The following is a 19,480-nucleotide window of genomic DNA, read 5'->3' as shown; positions in this document are numbered from 1 at the left end:
TGTGTGTGTGTGTGTGTGTGTGTGTGTGTGTGTGTGTGTGTGTGTGTATCCCTACACTTTACATCTATATTTATTTCTACTTATATATATAATGGAAAATACGAGTTAAAACCGATACCTACAATTCCAATTCACCACCACAGGATTTTCTATTCTCCCTGGGTCTATTTTTAACTCTCTTCTCTCATCCTTAATATATTTACTTATGTGAACAATCCACCTAATATATCATGCATCTTTCTTTATGCATACTGTTATCTTCCTGCTTGGCCTCCAACTCCCTACTCTGGGCTCTTCTGCCATTCTCAGCTTGCTTGGGTTTCACACCCTTTGCAAGACTCCCCTGACAGACTGTGCCAGGATTACATTCCATGGATTACCCTCCTCATTTGGCTCTGATTCCCCACACCAGGCCATGGTGTCCTACCCCACATGGAAGCTCCCTGCGCTCTGCTTGGGCTCTGAACCTCCATACCTGGCGCCCCTCCTTAGCCTACTCTGACACCCACCGTTGTGCCACTGCTGCCTCCAGCCATCCAGCCAGTGCAGATGGTTGCTTGGTGCGCTCTCTTCTAGTGGCTTTAGGACTGAATTTTTCTGGAAAGGGAGGGGAAACTGGTGGAAGAGTCATTTTCATTTATTAGCTAGAATAATTTTATAAGGAGACATTTCATCTGCTATTTGGTTACCAATTTCAATCGGTTACAATAATTATCCTTTTTGATGTTCAAATTGTCCTATTTTTGTCTATTAGTAAACTTTTCAAGTCAGCTCCTGAGTCTTTTGATAAAACACTAGCAGTCTTTGAGAGATTCCTTGCCATCTAGTATGACAGAGCATTCAGATCTAGCATTAGACATTTTTCCAAGAAGCTCTTGCTCCCTTTAGTGAGATATGCTCACTGCTACTGCATTGGTCATTGTTTCTAGGCCTCTTCAATCGACAGAGCTAGGAAATAAGTAAATGTGTGTACACACATACATAATACATGTGTATCTATATATGTATATACACAAATACGTATACACACAAATATGCAGAACACTTTTTAAAAGATAAAATATCTCATAAATTCATATATTTCAAATTCAGTCCTACAGGGGTATTACCTGATCTCTAATGTATTACATCTATCTCCTTTCATCCAGACTGAGAATTCAGTTTCTCAGTAATACAGGGGATGAAAGAATGCTAGTCTCCATAATCTTCTTTACTTTATCCTTATTATTATGCACATAGACTCAGAATAACATTATCAATAATACCATCACCAATATAACTGGAGAATGGTTAATTTTTTAGAATATGTTTTCCTCATTCTCCCCAATATTTTTCTTATAGTTATACTATAAAAACAACTGAGATACAGTTATTACATAATATTCTTTTTCTTCTGGCCATCAGTTATTCTTAGTTCTATAAGAAACTATAACTTTACTATTCATCCCTAGTCTTTATGTTGATGTCTAATAATTTTGATTGTCTAAGGTTCATTCTCTCTTAGTATTTAAGATCCTCAAGAAAAGAAAATGTGGGTCAAGGATTTTGTAACTGGCAAAACCGATTTTTTTTTTTTTTACGGTACACGGGTCTCTCACTGTTGTGGCCTCTCCCATTGTGGAGCACAGGCTCTGGACGCGCAGGCTCAGCGGCCATGGCTCACGGGCCCAGCCGCTCCGCGGCATGTGGGATCTTCCTGGACCGGGGCACAAACCTGTGTCCCCTGCATCGGCAGGCGGACTCTCAACCACTGTGCCACCAGGGAAGCCCGGCAAAACTGATTTTTGAGGGCATAAAATTATTGATAAGAAAGAGTAAGAACTAAGGCAACATTGTTCACATCAGCCCTTCTTGAGAAACCTACTTAAGACTGAGGTTCAGGTGCTTCTCTCAAATTGGTTCCCTGAACCTTCCAGTGAAAACCTGTTAGTTATTTGGGGGTTATCCTTTCCTTACATCTGTTATCCCAGTTGCTTCTCTTTGCTTTCTTTCACACTGATGTCATTACCATGCAGGTCTTGTGGCTATTTGTTCCCATCCACTTGCATTTCAGATTTCATGCAGATACCTGGCAATGCAGTGTTTTTTGTAAATGCTTCCATGGGTTTTGGGTTTTCTTTATTAGTTATCTGGTTTCTATATTAAAATTTGAAGATATTGAAAAATTATGCTTCTATTGCTACTGCCATTTTTCTAGACTTATAATTTAAAAGAATACCCTGGTTGCCCTGTGGCGAAGAGACTGTAGTAAACAAGGGCAGAGCAGTGTAGAACTAATTAGGAAGCTGCTACAATAATCCAGATGAGAGACACTGGTAGGTTAGACTACACTAGTTACTATGGAGGTAATGAATAGTTGTCAGATTCTGAATATATTTTACAGATAGAGCCAATAGAATTTTTTGATGGACTGAAAGAGTGTGAGAAAAAGGATGACTCTAAAGATTTTAGATGTCTTAATTTAAGGATGGGCTTGCCATCCTTAAATTAAGGATGAGCAAAAATATGAGGGGTAAGGTATGGGAGCAAATTTCAGGAGTTTGATTTTGCACATGTTCACTTGAGGCATCCAAGTGAACAGAGACATTCAAGTGGAAATGCTAAATAGGAAGCTGGATATAGTGTTCTGGAGTTCTGGGGACAGGTCTGTATTGGAAACATAAATTTAAAGTCCATCCAGATACTAGATGTTTAAAGTCATGAAACTAAATGAGATTACCAAGGGAGTAATTCTCTATTTGAACTCTCAGGACAAAGGCATGTTAATGTCAGTGGTCAAAGAGACAAGAAACAACCAGGCAAAAGATACTGAAAAAGAGCATCTAGTCAAGTAAGAGGAGAATCCAGAGAAAGTTGTATAGTAGATGGTTACATTAAAGGTCCCCCTTGAAGTATATCTTGCCAGCCATGACGTACATAGTCACCTCAGACAGTGACTACGGACTTGGCAAAATGACTTGCCTTGGCCAATGGGACATAAACAAATGTGACACAAGCAGAGGCTTGATAAGGCCTGATATCCCCTATGAACACTGATGCAAAAACCCTCAATAAAACAATCAAAACAAATTAAACGGCATATTAAAAGGATTATACACCATGACCAAGTGATCTGTCATCCTCAAGGAGGCTGACCAAAGCTTTCTTATATGGCAGTCACAGGGGAGCAAGAAAGCAAAGTTGTGAGCAGAAGCCTCAAGACTTCTGGAGCCAAGGCTCAGGAGTCACATATTGCTTCTGCAGTAGACTGTGGATGAGAACAAGTCAAAAGGCCAGAACAAATTCAAGAGTAAGGAAAATAGAGTCCACTCCTTGATGGAGAGGTGGCAAAGTTATATTGCAAAGGGATATGCCTCCAGGAATGGCTCAACAACTTCTGGCCATCTTTGCAAACACTATACCACATCATATATTAAATTTCCTCAAATTTTGGATCTATTTCTAGACTGTTTTAAAAAATCTATTCCATTAATTTCTATTATTATTCACATGCCAATACAAAACTATTTGGTGGATAAATTAGGAGTTTGGGACTAGCAGATACAAACTACTATATATAAAATATATAAACAACAAGGTCCTACTGTATAGCACAAGGAACTATATTCAATATCTTGTAATAAACTATAATGGAAAAGAATTGGAAAAAATATATATACTGGATCATTTTGTTGTATACCAGAAACTAACACAACATTGTAAATCAACTATAAATTAAAAAAATAAAGTACAACTTCAAGTGCTAGAACTTAATCATATACATAATGAATAAAAGATATCTTAATCGTAAACATAAAAGTGGACATCCTAAGCTCCAGATTCACATTGCCTTTCAATAAGACTACACCAGTCTGTACCCGCATCGGTAGTATTATATAAGTACCCTTCTCTCACTGCACCTCTACTGGTAGTCTATTTGAGAGAAGCAAAATGACGATGTTTTTGTTTACTTAGCTATTACACTTAGTAATTACGCTTACACCCAATGGCGGAGTCTAAATCCTCATCTGTCAAGTGGCCCTTGCAACAATCTTGAATGAGATCTCCTCAGAGTAAGAACCAGTACAGCCTTGCCAGAACTTGTTTTGTTAGAATAGGGTTTCTTTACCTCAGCACTACTGATGTTTTGGATGTGGTAATACTTTGCTGTGGAGGCCTATCTTGTGCACTGAAGAATGTTTAACAGTATCCCCTGGCTTCTGCACGCTTGATGGCAGCTGCACCATTTTTCCAAGCTGTGATAACCAAAATATTATCACATACCCCTAGGCACAGACAAATGTCCTCTCGCAAAACCATCCCCAGTTGGATACCACTGTGTTAGCAGAATAAAATTCTAGGCATCAGATACAAAGTCCATGACCACAGGCATACAATGATGGTTCAGATAAGCTTTTGTTACAGGCAAAGACTGAAAAGACAAAGAACTAAAATGTAGGATAAAATACTCACTTTGCTTTATAGGGTGAGTCTGAGCCAGAATTTTTTGTTTCCAATAAACTCTCGTATTCCTTGGCCCTAAAGCGAAAAGAGTTTTATCACTGTTAGTTATTTTGCTGCTAATTTTTATAACAAAATAAAACGTTGGCTGTGTTTTTCCTCTCCCAGTACTAGGAACATTACCACACTAATTTTCACACTTAGATTTCTGAGATTGCATCTTTAAATATTATAAATCTATCAAAAAAGACTAAAAAATACATATTTCCTCACAGGATATAAAACAGATTCATAAAAACACTTCTGAGTTTAGGGACATGGTACAGAATGGTGCTATTTTTCAGAAATGTTAAAATCATGATAATTAAATTTAAAACCATACTAAGTTTCTACAAGGTGGTTGAGGTGCCTCAGGAGGCATATAATGCAAGATTAAATACAGGTAAAGAATAGTCACTTAACTCTAGAGATAATTTTAAAAGGCAGTGGAAATGACTTGACCAGATACTCAAAGATTTGTTTTGTTCTGCTTTTGTTATTTATACTGACTAAATACCAAAAGTCTGCAAAAATCTGAGATAACACTCTTCTGCCATTGTCCAACTAAGCTCCACCTTGCCTGTAACTGTAGGTCACAGCCATCAATAGGTCACCAAACTAAGCAGATGTCACTACAGCAATCCATTAACAATGACTTAATTTGTCAATTTCCCTTTTCAGAGGAAAAAGAGAAAAATACTAATTTAAATATTAACCATTCATCCAAAGGGTTCTAGTCTCAAATAATTAGTCCAGTGACCTATGAAAGAATTAGTCACAATGTACACCAATCCATACAGCAATGACAGGTGAAAAAATAAAAACTGTTTCATAAAAAACCTGAAAGATGCAAATTACAACACACCCAATGAGAAAAAAGCAATCTAGCATAGGTTATGCTTGGGAATGAAGAAATAACTAAATTAGAATTAAACATTAAATTATGTATTGTTTCAACCTACGTGTGCTCATTGCTATCAGCCAAAATATTAAGGCATATCAAAATGGGGAAATAACCACATTGTAGTTGCAAGTAATTGTGACCTCATATGAAAGGTGGGGAAAGTAACAATTTTGCAGGATTGAATATGTTCCAAGAGCTGTGCCAAGGAGCTACACATTCGTTGTCTCATACAGTCTTACAAACTCAATATATATATTGTCCTCCTTTTACAAAAAAGAATTTGAGGCTTAGGAAGATGCCAGTTATATCAAGACATATATTTTATCTGAGCCTTCAAGTGGAAAAAACTGAATACATTCTCCCATTCATGCACACCTAACTAGAAAAATACTACCCAAAGAAATCCTAACTTTACCTGGAATGGTAGTTAACCACTTTTTCCTAACTTGAATCTCACCTTGATTCACTTTTAGCAATCAATTAAATATTTATTTCCAGAGCCCCTACTCTGTATAAACTAGAGTATGGGGGGATAATGAGAGTTATATATATATCAGGGATGGGGTGTATATATATATATATATATATATATATATATATGGAATATTCCATGTATTTATTCTCCATAAGGAGAAGGAAGATAAAGCATTAAAAGATACATAGTTCTAAAAAGCTGAGTAAGTGACTCATGCGTACTGTCACAAGTGCTCTTTTCCACCTAAGATGCTAGGGGGAGTTTCCTCAAGGAAATGAAAAGTGTACCTGCTTGAAAGATAGGTAGCATCTGAATACATGAAAAGAAAATGCCATTAATAGGGTATAGAAGTGAGCAAATAATGCTAGACATGGGAAAAACACAGGTTTTGCTTAGGGAACAGTGTACAGATCCCTTTTGCTGCAGCAAAAGATTAAAATGTGGGAATAATGAGAGATAAGGCTGAAAAGAATTATTTCAGAAACTCTATTATTATTAAATTCTGATTACTTACTCTTTAAGATAATGACCCACTTTATTAATATTTTAAATTTATTAGTGTTGTGTTGTATACTGCATTCCCTCACTTTTAGTCTCCTTGTCATCGTGGTTGTACTCTTTCTTAGCCATAATGTGGGATATTTATTTACTCCGTTTTATTTTTTGTTAGCTTTTCAGAGTTTACCAATATTCTCCAAGAATTAGATCTTATCAACTTCTATTTAATTTCCATTTTTATCTTTATAAAGATATAGTACATTGTAAGTGCCATATGTATATTTGTTAAATAAAAATAAATACATCTATAAATAAAAATAAATACATCCTATTTCCCATGAAGAAGATATGAATATTGTTCTAACCCTTGAGTTGTTTAGACCACTACTACTTCAACTGATAAAATAATTTAAGGCTAAAATTTCACTCTGAATAAAGTTTTCACCATACTCCATAAGTTTCATGTTCTCATTGTCACAAATTTCAAACAGTTTGTATTTCCATTTTGTCTTACTCTTAAAAACTCTTACTTCAAATAATGTTTTCTGGCCCACTCCCACCCCTTGGTTCCGAAGTGTTAATTTTTTTGTCTTTATAATTCTTTTTTTCATTTTTGGGTCAGCTTTATTGAGGTATAATTTACAAACAATAAAAACTTTAAATTTTAAGTGTATAACTTGATGAGTTTTCACAGTTGTGCCTACCAACATAAGTGAAACCACAATCATGATATAAAGCATTTCCACCACCCCACAAAATTTTCTCATGTTTTTCGGTAATAGTTCTCTTCCCCCTGCCCCCACCTTCTTGTTCCTAGGAATAATCCATCTACTTTTTCCCAGTATAGATATCTGAATATCAAATTACTACAATCATACATACTTTCTTGTGTCTGGATTAATTCATTTAGAATAAATCTCGAGATTCTTTCATAATCAAATATATTATTAGTTAATTCCTTTTCACTGCTTTGCAGTATTCTATTGTTTGGACACCACAATTTATCCATTTCCAGTTGGATATTTTACTTCTTTCCAATCTGGGACTACTACCTACTCTAAACATTTGCAGACAAGTCATTGCATGGGCAGATGTCTTAATTTCTTTTGGATAAATACCTAGGAATGGGGTTGCTGAGCAATCTGATAAGCATGTGCTTAACCTTAAAATACAAAAATGTTTACCAAACAGGTCATTCCAATTTGTACTTCTACCAGCAAAGAATGAGAGTTCCAGTTGCTTTAATCCTTGAAGAGTGTCTTGCTTAATTTCTTTATATCTGTGAAGTTCTCATATTTCCTTTTGACTTCTAACTTCATTTCCTTGTGGTTAGAGAAGATATCTTGCATGATTTCAATATTTTAAAATTTATGGAATCTTGTTTTGTGGTCTAACGTATGATCAGTGCTGAAGAGTATTTCATGTACACTCGAGCAGAGTATGTATTCTGCTGTTTTGGGGTAGAATGTTCTCTATTCATCTGTTAGGTTTAGTTAGTTGATGTTGTTCAAGACTTTTATTTCCTTGTTGATCCCCAGACTGGTTGTCCTATCCATTATTAAAAGTGGGGTATGAAGTATCCAACTATTACTAGTGAACTGTCTATTTCTCCCCTCAATTCTGTCAGTTTTTCCTTCATATATTTTGTGACTTTCTCAGGTGCATATATGTTTGTAATTGTTATGTATTTTTGATGGATTCATCCTTTCATCACTACGTAATATCCTTCTCTCTTTATTGTATAATTTTGGTCTTAAAGTCTATGTCGCATGATAGCAATATAGTTACTTCAGCTATATTATCTTGCAGAGGGTACTCTTTGCATGAAATATTTCTATCCTTTCACATTAAACCACTTGGGTTCTTATATTTGAAGTGAGTCCCTTGTAGACAGCATATAGTTGAATGATTTTTAAAAATTCATTCTGCCAATTTGTTTCTTTTACTGGTGTCTTTAACGCATCTATATTTAATGTGATTACTGATAAGGACAGATTTACTTCTGCCATTTTGCATTTTCTGTATATCTCTTTGGTCCCCCAATTCCTTCATCACTCCTTTATTTTGTGCTAAATATTTTCTAGTGTACCACTTTCATTCCCTTCTCATTTCTTCAAGCATATGTATATACTTATTTATTTATCTATTGTTTTCTTAGCAGTTGTCCTGAATTATAATTAACATCTTAATTCATAACAATCTAGTTAGAACTAATACCAACCTAGTTTCAGTAGTATACAAAAATGTTCCTATATAGCATTTACCTCCTTTATGCTATTATTATAGGTCATTTCTTTATACATTGTGTGTCCATCAACATAGGTTTATAATTATTGTTTTGTGTAGTTCTCTTCTAAATCAAATAGGAAAAATGAGGAGATACAAAAATACTACATTTACACTGATATAGTTACTTTATTACATATATAGTTACTTCTACAGCATTCTTTATTTCTTTGTGTGGATTCAAGTTACTGTCTACTGTGTTTTTATCGCAGACTGAAGATTTCCGTTAGAGCTTCTTGAAGTGCAGGTCTACTAGTGACAATCTCTCAGCTTTTGTTTATCATGGAATGTATTAATTTCTCCTTCATTTTTGAAGTTTTGCCAGATATAGAATTCTTGGTTGACAATTTGTTCTGCTTTTGTGTTTTTCTACCAGGAAACTGAATATGTTTATCCTACTGCCTTCTGACCTCTATAGTTTCTGATGAGAAATAAACTGTTATTATATTGAGGATGTTTTACATATGAAGAATTGCTTCTCTTTTGATGTTTTCAAGATTCTCTTTGTCTTTATCTTCCAATGTTTGATTATAATGTGTCATAACGTGGATCTCTGCATTTCTCCTACTTACGAGTTTGTTGAACTTCCTGGATCTGCAGATCATATCTTTCATTAACTTTGGAAAACTTTCAGCCATCATTTCTTCAAATGTTATCTGCCCTTTTCTCTCTCTACTCTTCTCTGGGACTCCCCTTATGTATATGTTGGTATGCTGGATGGTGTCCCACAAGTTTCTGAGACTGTATTCAAATTTTTCCCCATTCTTTATTCTTTCTCTTCCGTGGAGTGGATAATCTCAATTGAGAATCTTCAAGTTCACTGACTCTTTCTTCTATCTGCTCAAATAAGCTGCTGAACCCTTCAAGTAATTTTTTTCACTTCAATTACTGTACTCTTCAGCTACAAAATTTCTATTAGTTCTTTTAAAATTTTTATCTCATTATTAACATTATCCAGTTGGTTACATATCATTCACATGTTTTCCTTTAGTTCTCTGAGTATATTTAAAAAATTTTTAGGGCTTCCCTGGTGGCGCAGTGGTTGAGAGTCCGCCTGCTGATGCAGGGGACATGGGTTCGTGCCCCGGTCTGGGAAGATCCCGCATGCTGTGGAGCGGCTGGGCCCATGAGCCATGGTCGCTGAGCCTGCATGTCCAGAGCCTGTGCTCTGCAATGGGAGAGGCCACAACAGTGAGAGGCCCGCATACCGCAAAAAAAAAAATTTTTTTTTTAAATCTTTGTCTAGTAAGGCCAATGTCTGGGCTTCCCCAGGGACATTTTCTATTAATTTTTTTTCCCAGTGTATGGGCCAATTTTCTTTTTTTTTGCATGCCTTGCAACTGTTTCTTGAAAACAAGACATTTTAAATATTATAATGTGGCAACTCTGGAAATCAGATTCTCCTTCCTCTCAGGTTTTGTTTTTGCTACTTGATGTACTTGTACATTTGTTTAGTGAGTTTTCTGAACTAATTTTCTAAAGTTTATATTCTTTGTCATTATGGCCCCTAAAGTCTCTGTTCTATTACTTTAGCAATCAATTAGTGATCCAAGAGATTTCTTCAAACACCACAAACAATAACATCAAAACTCCTAATCTAGTCTTGGTAGATGGGCTCTGTGTGTGTGTTGGGGCAAGCCAACAAGACTCAGTCAGGCAGATTAAAACTCTACCTTAGCCCTCACTTCCTGCTTGCATAAAAGACTAATGGTCAGGACCTTCTTGGGTCTTTTCTGATCATGTACCCATCCCTGGGCATGCATATGGCCTTCTAGATTTCTCAGAGTACGTGGGAGGTTTTCAAAGCTCTTGTTCCCCAAGGCATCTCAATCCTCAGCCTTTCCCTGCAAATTTTTTGATTAATTATTTACACTAATTGTATACCCTTGCACTGGGCACCACCAACTAATACATTTGCCTTTAAATTGTTTTTGACAATCACCCCCAGGTAGCCTCCTCAGCTCTGGGAGGATCCTGAGTTATGTAAAAGGAAGACAAACCCTTAGAACTAACCTTTCAGAGAACCATCAGTCAGGTTAAAACAACTACAGTTCTTTGAGTACAAGGTTTGTTCTGCTCCCTCCATTACTAAGTACCTGTAACAGGGATGCTGGGAAGTTGAGACATGATCAGGGTAAGTTAAAACACCCCTAGCCTCTTTTTTTAAACTGAAGTATAGTTAATTTACAATGTTGTATTAGTTTCAAGTGTACAGCAAAGTGATTCAGTGATATATATATATATATTTTTTTTTTTTTTCAGATTATTTTCCATTACAGGTTATTACAAGATATTGAGTATAGTTCCCTGTGCTATACAGTAGATCCTTGTTGTTTATCTATTTTATAATATATTGTAGTGCGTATATGTTAATCCCAGACTCCTAATCTATACCCCAACCCCCACTATCCCCTTTGGTAACCATACATTTCTTTTCTATGTCTGTGAATCCATTTTTGTTTCATAAATAAGTTTGTATCATTTGTATCATTTTTTAGATTCTACATATAAGTGATATCATTTGTCTTTCTCTGTCTGACTTGTGTCACTTAGTATGATAAACTCTAGGTCCATTCATGTTGCTGAAAATGGCATTATTTCATTCTTTCTTAAGGCTGAGTAGTATTCCATTATGTATACACCACATCTTCTTTATCCACTCATTTGTCAATGGACATTTAGGTTGTATCATGCGGTATTCCTCTGTGGGTTAATCCTATATGGAACTCTCTGTACTTCCTGGACTTGGGTAACTATTTCCTTTCCCAGGTTAGGGAAGTTTTCAGCTATTACCTCTTCAAATATTTTCTTAGGTCCTTTCTCACTCTCTTATCCTTCTGGAATCCCTATAATGCAAATATTAGCGTGCTTGATGTTGTCCCAGAGATCTCTTAAACTGTCCTCATTTCTTTTCATTCTTTTTTCTGTTCAGTGGCAGTGATTTCCACTACTCTGTCTTCAGCTCACTGATCTGTTCTTCTGCCTCGTTTAGTCTACTATTGATTTCTTCTAGTGTATTTTTCATTTCAGTTATTGTATTCTTCAATTTTGTTTGGTTGTTCTTTATATTTTTTAATTCTTTGTTAAAATTTTCTAATTTCTTGCTCTGTGCATCCATTCTCTTCCCAAGTTCTTTGATCATCTTTATGATCACTACTCTGAACTCCTTCTAGGGTCGACTGCCTATCTCCACATCACTTAGTTCTTCTTCTGGGGTTTTATCTCATTCCTTCATCTGAAACATATTCCTCTGTTGTCTCATTTTGTCTAAATTGCTACTTGTATTTTCCTGTATGTGGCAGGTTGGTTAAGTTTCTCAACCTTGGAGAAGTGGCTCTCTGTAGATGTCCTATGCATCCCAGCAGTGCACACCCCTCTCATCACCCAAGAGCCAGGGGCCAGCTAGTCCCAGGGTAGTGTCTGGTCTGGATTTGTGGACTCAGTCTGCAGGCTGTGGGAGTGTAGTTTTCTTGCTTCTGGTGTCTGCGCCCTGGTGGATGAGGCTGGTCTAAAGGTTTGGGTAGGGTTCCTGGCAGGAGGGGCCAGTGCCTGCCCCGCTGGTGGGTTGAGCTGGGTCTTGGTCCTCTGATGGACAGGGCCATGCTAGGGGCATGTCTAGAGGTGGCTGTGGGCTCAGAGAGTCTTTAGGCAGCCTGCTTGTAGATGGACACATCCCCACCCAGTTTGTTGTTTGGCCTGAGGTGTGTTGTTTAGCACTTGAGCCTACAGGCTGTTGGGTGGGGCCAGGTCTTGATGCCAAAATGTCAGACTCCAGGAGAGTTCTTGCAGATGAATGCTCCCCATTGTGTCCGCCACCAGTGTCGCTGTCCCCAGGGGGCCACTGCCACCCCGACCTCCACAGGAGACCCTCCAAGACTAGCAGGTAGGTCTGGCCCAGGCTTCTATCAAATTACTGCTTTTGCCCTTGGTCCTGGTATGAGTGAAACTTTGTGTGCGCTCTTTAAGAGTAAAGTCTCTATTTCCCCCAATCCTGTGAAGCTCCTGCAATCAAGCCCCACTGGCTTTCAAAGACAAATGCTCTGGGGGCTCTTTTCCCTGGTGCTGGATCCCTGGGCGGGGGGGCCTAATGTGGGGCTCAGAACTCTCACTCCTGTGGGAGAACCTCTGCAAATATAATTATTCTCCAGTTTGTGGGTCGCCCACCTGAGAGATATGGAATTTGATTATATTTCAAGTCTGCCCCTCCTATGGGTCTAGTTGTGGTTCCATCCTTGTATCTTTAGTTGTAGAGGATCTTTTCTGGTAGGTTTCAGTCTTTTTCAATGATGTTTGTTCTACAGATAGTTGTGATTTTGGTGTGCTCATGAAAGGGGGTGAGCTTGGGGTCCTTCTACTCTGCCATGTTGGCCACTCTCTTCCCTCTCTTAACGAGGTTCATCTGATTTTTCTTTCTTTTTTTTTTTTGGTACACGGGCCTCTCGCTGTTGTGGCCTCTCCCGTTGCAGAGCACAGGCTCCGGACGCGCAGGCTCAGCGGCCATGACTCACGGGCCCAGCCGCTCCGCGGCATGTGGGATCTTCCCAGACCGGGGCATGAACCCGCGTCCCCTGCATCGGCAGGCGGACTCTCAATCACTGCGCCACCAGGGAAGCCCATCTGATTTTTCTTAATTGCCTTTTCCCCCAGTAGCAGTAAGCCTTTGGTCATTTCCTGAGTTCAAAAAAAGTTGATTCTGACAGTTTTTGCCAGTTGATTCATTATTTTTATGGCAATATGGACTCTTGGAGTTCCCTACCCTACCTTTTTATTCACATCATTCAGGATTTTTAAAATTTTAAATAAAAGACCTTAATTCATATTTACATTATAATTGATGTGTTTAGCATTATTTCTGCCATTTTATTTTTTAAACCAACTTTGAGATATAATTCAAATACCATATAATTCACCCATTTAAATGTGTAATTCAATGTTTTTAAATATATTCATAGGGTTGTATAGCCAATCATCACATTCTAACTTTAGAAGATTTTTATTTTCCCTGAATAAAATCCAGTAACCTTTAGTACTCAATCCCAGTTTCTCTCCTCCTGCTCACATCCCCAAGCAACACTAATCTGCTTTTTATCTCTATAAAATTTTTTATCCTGGACATTTCATATAAATGGAATCATAAGATACATGACCTTTTCCTGACTGGCTTCTTTCACTTACCATAGTGTTTTCAAGTTTCATCCACATTGCAGCACATGTCAGTATTCATTCCTAAATACTATTTCATTGTATGGATATATCAAATTTTGCTTACCTATTCAACAGTTGATGAACATTTGGGTTGTTTCCACTTTTGGCTCTTATGAATAATGATGCTATGAACATACCTGTACAAGTTTTATTTGACCATGTTTTCAATTCTCTTGGGTATAAATCTAGGCATGGAGTTACTAGGTCATACAGTAATTCTGTGTTTAACTTTTGGGGAACTAACAAACTGTTTTCCAAAGTAGACAGACCATTTTATATTCCCAACAATAAGGTATAAAGATTCTAATTTCTTCACATCCTTGTTACTGTCTGTCTATTGAATATAGCCATTCTAGTTGGTGTGAAGTGGAATCTCACTATGGATTTGACTTCCCTGATGACTAATGATGTTGAGCATCTTTTCCTGGTCATACTGGCCATTTGTATACCTTGTTAAAGAAATGTCTACTCAGATCCTTTGCCCATTCATTATTGGTCAGTCTACCAAGGCAAAAGAAATAAAAGCAAAAACAAACAAATGGGACCTAATCAAACTCAAAAGCGTTTGCATATCAACAAAATGAAAAGACAACCTATTGAATGGGAGAAAATACTTGCAAATGATGTGAACTGACAAGGGGTTAATATCCAAAATATACAATCAGCTCATACAACTCCATATCAAAAAAACACACAACCCAATCAAAAAATAGGCAGATGACCTAAATAGACATTTTTCCAAAGAAGACATACAAATGGCAAACAGGCACATGAAAAGATGCTCAACATTGCTAATTATTAGAGAAATGCAAATCACAACCACAATGAGGTATCACCTCACACTGGTCAGAATGGCTAATATCAAAAAGTCTACAAAAAGTAAATGCTGGAGAGGTTATGGAGAATACCGCTGGTGGGAATGTAAAGTGGTGCAGCCACTATGGAAAACAGTATGGAGGTTCCTTATAAAACAAAAAATGGAGGTACCATATGATCCAGCAATCCTACTCCTGGGTATATATACAGAAAAAACAAAAACTGTAAGTTGAAAAGGTACATACACCACAATGTTCACAGCAGCACTATTTAGAAAAGCCAAGACATGGAAGCTACTCAAGTGCCCGTCAGTGGACGACTGGCTTAAGAAAATGTGATATATATATATATATATATATATATATATATAGACACACACATACACACACATATGCAATGGAATATTACTCAGCCACAAAAAAGAACAAAACATTGCCATTAGCAGCAACATGAATGGACCTAAAGAATATGCTTAGTGAAATAAGTCAAACAGAGAATGACAAATACTATATGATATCACTTATATGAGGTATCTAAAAAACAATACAAATAAATCTATATACAAAACAGACCCACAGACACAGAAAACAAACTATGCTCACCAAAGAGGACAGGAAAGTGGGAGTGAGAGACAAATTAGGAGTGTTTGATTAACAGATACAAACTACTATACATAAAATAGATAATTAACAAGAACTTACTATATAGCACAGGGAATTATACCCAATATCTATAATAATCTATAATGGAATATAGTCTGCAGAAAAAACCCAAAGACAAATCAATATGCTGTACACCTGAAACTAACGCAATATTGTAAATCAACTACACTTCAATAACAAAAAAATTACTCTGAGCATTAAACACACAGTATATAAAAAGAATGACATGGTAACTATTCTTACTAAGAGTTTACAGTGAGGAGAGTAAATAAAAATTTTAAAAAATAAATAAGGTAATATCTGAGAATAAGATATCCTATAAAGAGAATAGAGTAATTAATATACAGTGGCTGATTATATGTATGTGTGTCAAGGAGGTGAAGGATTTATAGAGCACAATGAAGGAAGGCCTCTGAGAAGTAAGTCTTTAAGCAGAAACCTGAATCAAGTGAAAGAGCCAGTCACAGGGAAATCTCGGGGAATTTCAGGCTGGCTAGAGGGAACATCAAGTGCCAATACACTAGGCAATATTCAAGGAACAGAATGGCAGCAATGGTAAAATGAATACAGAATTATGCTTATTATATAAACATGCTACTCCATTAAAAATGCTTCCTTGAAAGTCATCAATGATCTCCAGTATTACCAAACACAATGGCTTTTTCTCTGTATTCATTCTCCTTGAACTTTCTGACTATATTTCACATCTCACTATCAATGCCTTTTTCATGCCCTTATCTCCTTTCACTTCCATTTAACAATTATCTATTGTTACTATTGCAATTTTAATATTATAATAATGAATGCTAAATATATAATTTTAACTTACAGTCCAAATTTCAAACTCCTGAAGCTCTTCACTTGGAAGTTCAACCTTCACCTTGTTCTCTATATCTTTAAAACCAAAATCATTCTTAACATTGTACATCCACTTACCTATATTTTTCAATAGTACTTTGGACTAATATTTCAAAATTATTTTCTATTCTTCATTTTCTTTTCTCAATATTATTATCAAATCACTAATCTTAGATTAAAACATTTCTTGATTGCTTTCTTTAAATTTATTGTACTATACACTGTAATGTCAGCCCTATCACTTCATGCCTGAGTTAGTAAAATAATCTCCTATGCACCCAAGCTCTCAACCTTCTAATCCTACCTGTATAGCACAGGTGACAAATCTTCCCAAGTCATTAATTTCCTGATGTCATTCCCTTGGCAATCTATGGTAGTTCTTTCCCAAAAGATATAGTCAATCTTCTAACTAGCATTCAAGGCTCTCCATAATTTGACCCTTTGCTACTTATTCAACTTTATATTCTCTGACATATCACCTGCATTTTATAAATTTGGATTTGCACAGTCCATTATCGAGACATTTTCACCAGTCAGGATACTGCTAGCAGGGAGCAGTACAGCTTAATACCTGCACAGATTAATGCAGAAGGAAAGAAATAGGAGGAAATTATTACTTTTACAAAAATAAACTTCAACTGAAAAGAATAAATAGGCATTTAACAGGCTTACGCATGTGGACACTGTCTACCAGTTCCTCTGGGATACCACTTGGAGAGCTGAAACCTACTTGCTGTATGCTCAGCCACATCATCTCTGTGCCCCTATTTCTTTTTTCCCCCCAAGTTTACTGAGATACGATCAACATACAGCATCGTGTAAGTTTAAGGTGTACCAAGTGATGATTTGATACACATATATACTGTGAAATGATTACCAAAATAAAATTAACACCTCCATCACCTCACATAATTACCATTGCGTGTGTGGTGAAAATATTTAAGATCTACTTCCTTAGCAACTTTCAAGTATTAAAATATAGCATTGTTAACTATAGTCACCAGCCTGCACATTAGATTCCCAAAACTTGTTCATCTCATAAGTGGAAGTTTGTTCCCTTTGACCAATATCTCCCCATTTCCCCCACCCCTGAGCCCCTGGTTACCACTGTTCTAATCTCTATTTATATGATTTTGACTTTTGTAGGTTCCATGTATAAGTGAGATCATATAATATCTGTCTTTCCCTGTCTTACTACTACATAGTAAAATGCCTTTGGGGTTCCATACATGTTGTTGCAAAAAGGCATAATTTCGTTCTTTTTTATGGGTGCTCCCTATTGCAATCAAGGACATACATCAGCATACAGCTAGATGCTCTAAGGACATCATCAACTTCTTCCTGCCTCCCTCTCTCACATAATCTATCTCAGATTTCTTTCTTGTATCTATCTACTCCTCCACATGTCTGTGCCAAACGTTCTGGCATCTAATTTTGATCCTTACTGAACCACTGTCTAACTACTTTGTGTGAGGAAGTTTTTTTGTTTATTTCTAAGTATGGCCTTTAGAAAGCCATTGTATTTTGTAAGCCTAGTTTTCCGCATTTGTAAGATGTGGGAATACAACTAGCTAATTTTTTTTTTTTTTTTTTGCGGTACGTGGGCCTCTCACTGTTGTAGCCTCTCCCGTTGCGGAGCACAGGCTCTGGATGCGCAGGCTCAGCGGCCATGGCTCACGGGCCCAGCTGCTCTGCAGCATGTGGGATCCTCCCGGACGGGGGCACGAACCCGCGTCCCCTGCATCGGCAGGCGGGCTCTCAACCACTGCGCCACCAGGGAAGCCCCTACTAGCTAATTTTTAAAGGTCTTTTCTAGCTCTAAGATTCCATGATTCTAAATTCTTATAAACAGTAGGTACAAATTTGTTAGGTAGGGACTTCCCTGGTGGCACAGTGGTTAAGAATCCGTCTGCAGGGGACACGGGTTCGAGCCCTGTTCCAGGAAGACCCCACATACTGCAGAGCAACTAAGCCCGTGTGCCACAACTACTGAGCCTGTGCTCTAGAGCCCGTGATCCACAACTACTGAGTCCACAGGCCACAACTACTGAAGCCCATGCACCTAGAGCCCATACTCCGCAACAAGAGAAGCCACCACAATGAGAAGCCTGCACGCTGCAATGAAGAGTAGCCCCCGCTCGCCGCAACTAGAGAAAGCCTACATGCAGCAATGAAGACCCAACACAGCCAAAATACAAATAAATAAATAAATTTTAAAAATTGTTAGGTAGATTAGAAGTAGTTGTGAGCTTGCTAAAATGTAGATTCCTCACCTAAAACCAAGTTAATCAGAATCAACTGGCTGAAGCCCAAGAACCTATCTTTTAAATAGGATACCAAGTGATTTGGATGTAAGGGGTCAAAGACTACAGTTTGAAAATCATTGTCCTGTTTCATGATTTGATCTATATTAACAAAACAACATGAAACATATCATTTATTGAGTTATCTCTTAGATACTAGGCCAGTAGATTTTAGAGTATGATGTGATACCAGGGGGTCTCGGAGAATCTTTCAGAGGTACAAGGTAAAAACTCATTCATTCTCATTCTCTTACAAGCATACAATGGAGGTGAGACTATATGGCATGTGATATTACAACACAGAAGCAAATTTGAGAATCCACCTCTATTTTTTAAGCCAGACATTAAGAAAATTAACATAACTCTTCTTACTAAATTTTTTGCTTGTTTTAGAAAAGTTATTTTTCATAAATTTTTTTTTCATTTTTAGACCCTTTGTTTTATAAATTATGTATTATTGCTTTGGCTAGAACTCACAGAATTATGTTCAAGACCAAGGGGGATAGTCTTTTTGGTTTGCTTCTGGTGCATGGGCTTATTCATGGGCTCTCTATTCTGTTCCATTGATCTATATGTCTGTTCTTGTGCCAGTACCATACTGTTTTGATGACTATTGCTTTATAGTATGCAGTTGGCCCTCTGTGTCTATAGGTTCAACCTCCATGGATTCAACCAACCACAGACTGAAAATATTAGAAAAAAATATTAGACAATATTAGACTGAAAATATTAGAAAGTTCCAAAAAGCTTAAATTCGCTGTGTGTCAGCAACTATTTACAAAGCATTTACAACTATTTACAGAGCATTTAAATTGTATTAGGTGTTATAAGTAAGTTAGAGATGATCTAAAGTACATGGGATGATGTGTATAGGTTATATGCAAATAGTATGCCATTTTTATATGGGGGACTTGAACATCCACATAGTTTGGTATCCACAGGGGGTCCTGAAACCAATCTCCTGCACATACTGATGGACTACTGTAGTTTGAAG

General features: G+C 37.0%; 1 protein-coding gene across 3 annotated transcripts in view; it reads right to left on the bottom strand.

Annotated features, from left to right (window-relative positions):
* The window catches only part of SCAPER (S-phase cyclin A associated protein in the ER), a 494,267-nt gene that overhangs the window by 231,391 nt on the left and 243,396 nt on the right, over positions 1 to 19,480 (bottom strand). For all 3 annotated transcript variants that reach the window (XM_027123707.1, XM_027123708.1, XM_027123711.1), the window contains exon 22: positions 4,453 to 4,518. In XM_027123707.1, coding sequence (XP_026979508.1) covers positions 4,453 to 4,518 — 66 coding nt within the window. The remainder of the gene's footprint in view (positions 1 to 4,452; positions 4,519 to 19,480) is intronic.

Source organism: Aethalodelphis obliquidens, unplaced genomic scaffold (genome assembly GCF_003676395.1).
Source record: "Aethalodelphis obliquidens isolate GAN/ISIS:26980383/991018 unplaced genomic scaffold, ASM367639v1 scaffold26, whole genome shotgun sequence".
NCBI classification, from domain to species: Eukaryota; Metazoa; Chordata; class Mammalia; order Artiodactyla; family Delphinidae; genus Aethalodelphis; species Aethalodelphis obliquidens.
Note: the sequence above shows the minus strand (reverse complement) of the source record. Positions and strands in the feature narration are given on the sequence as shown.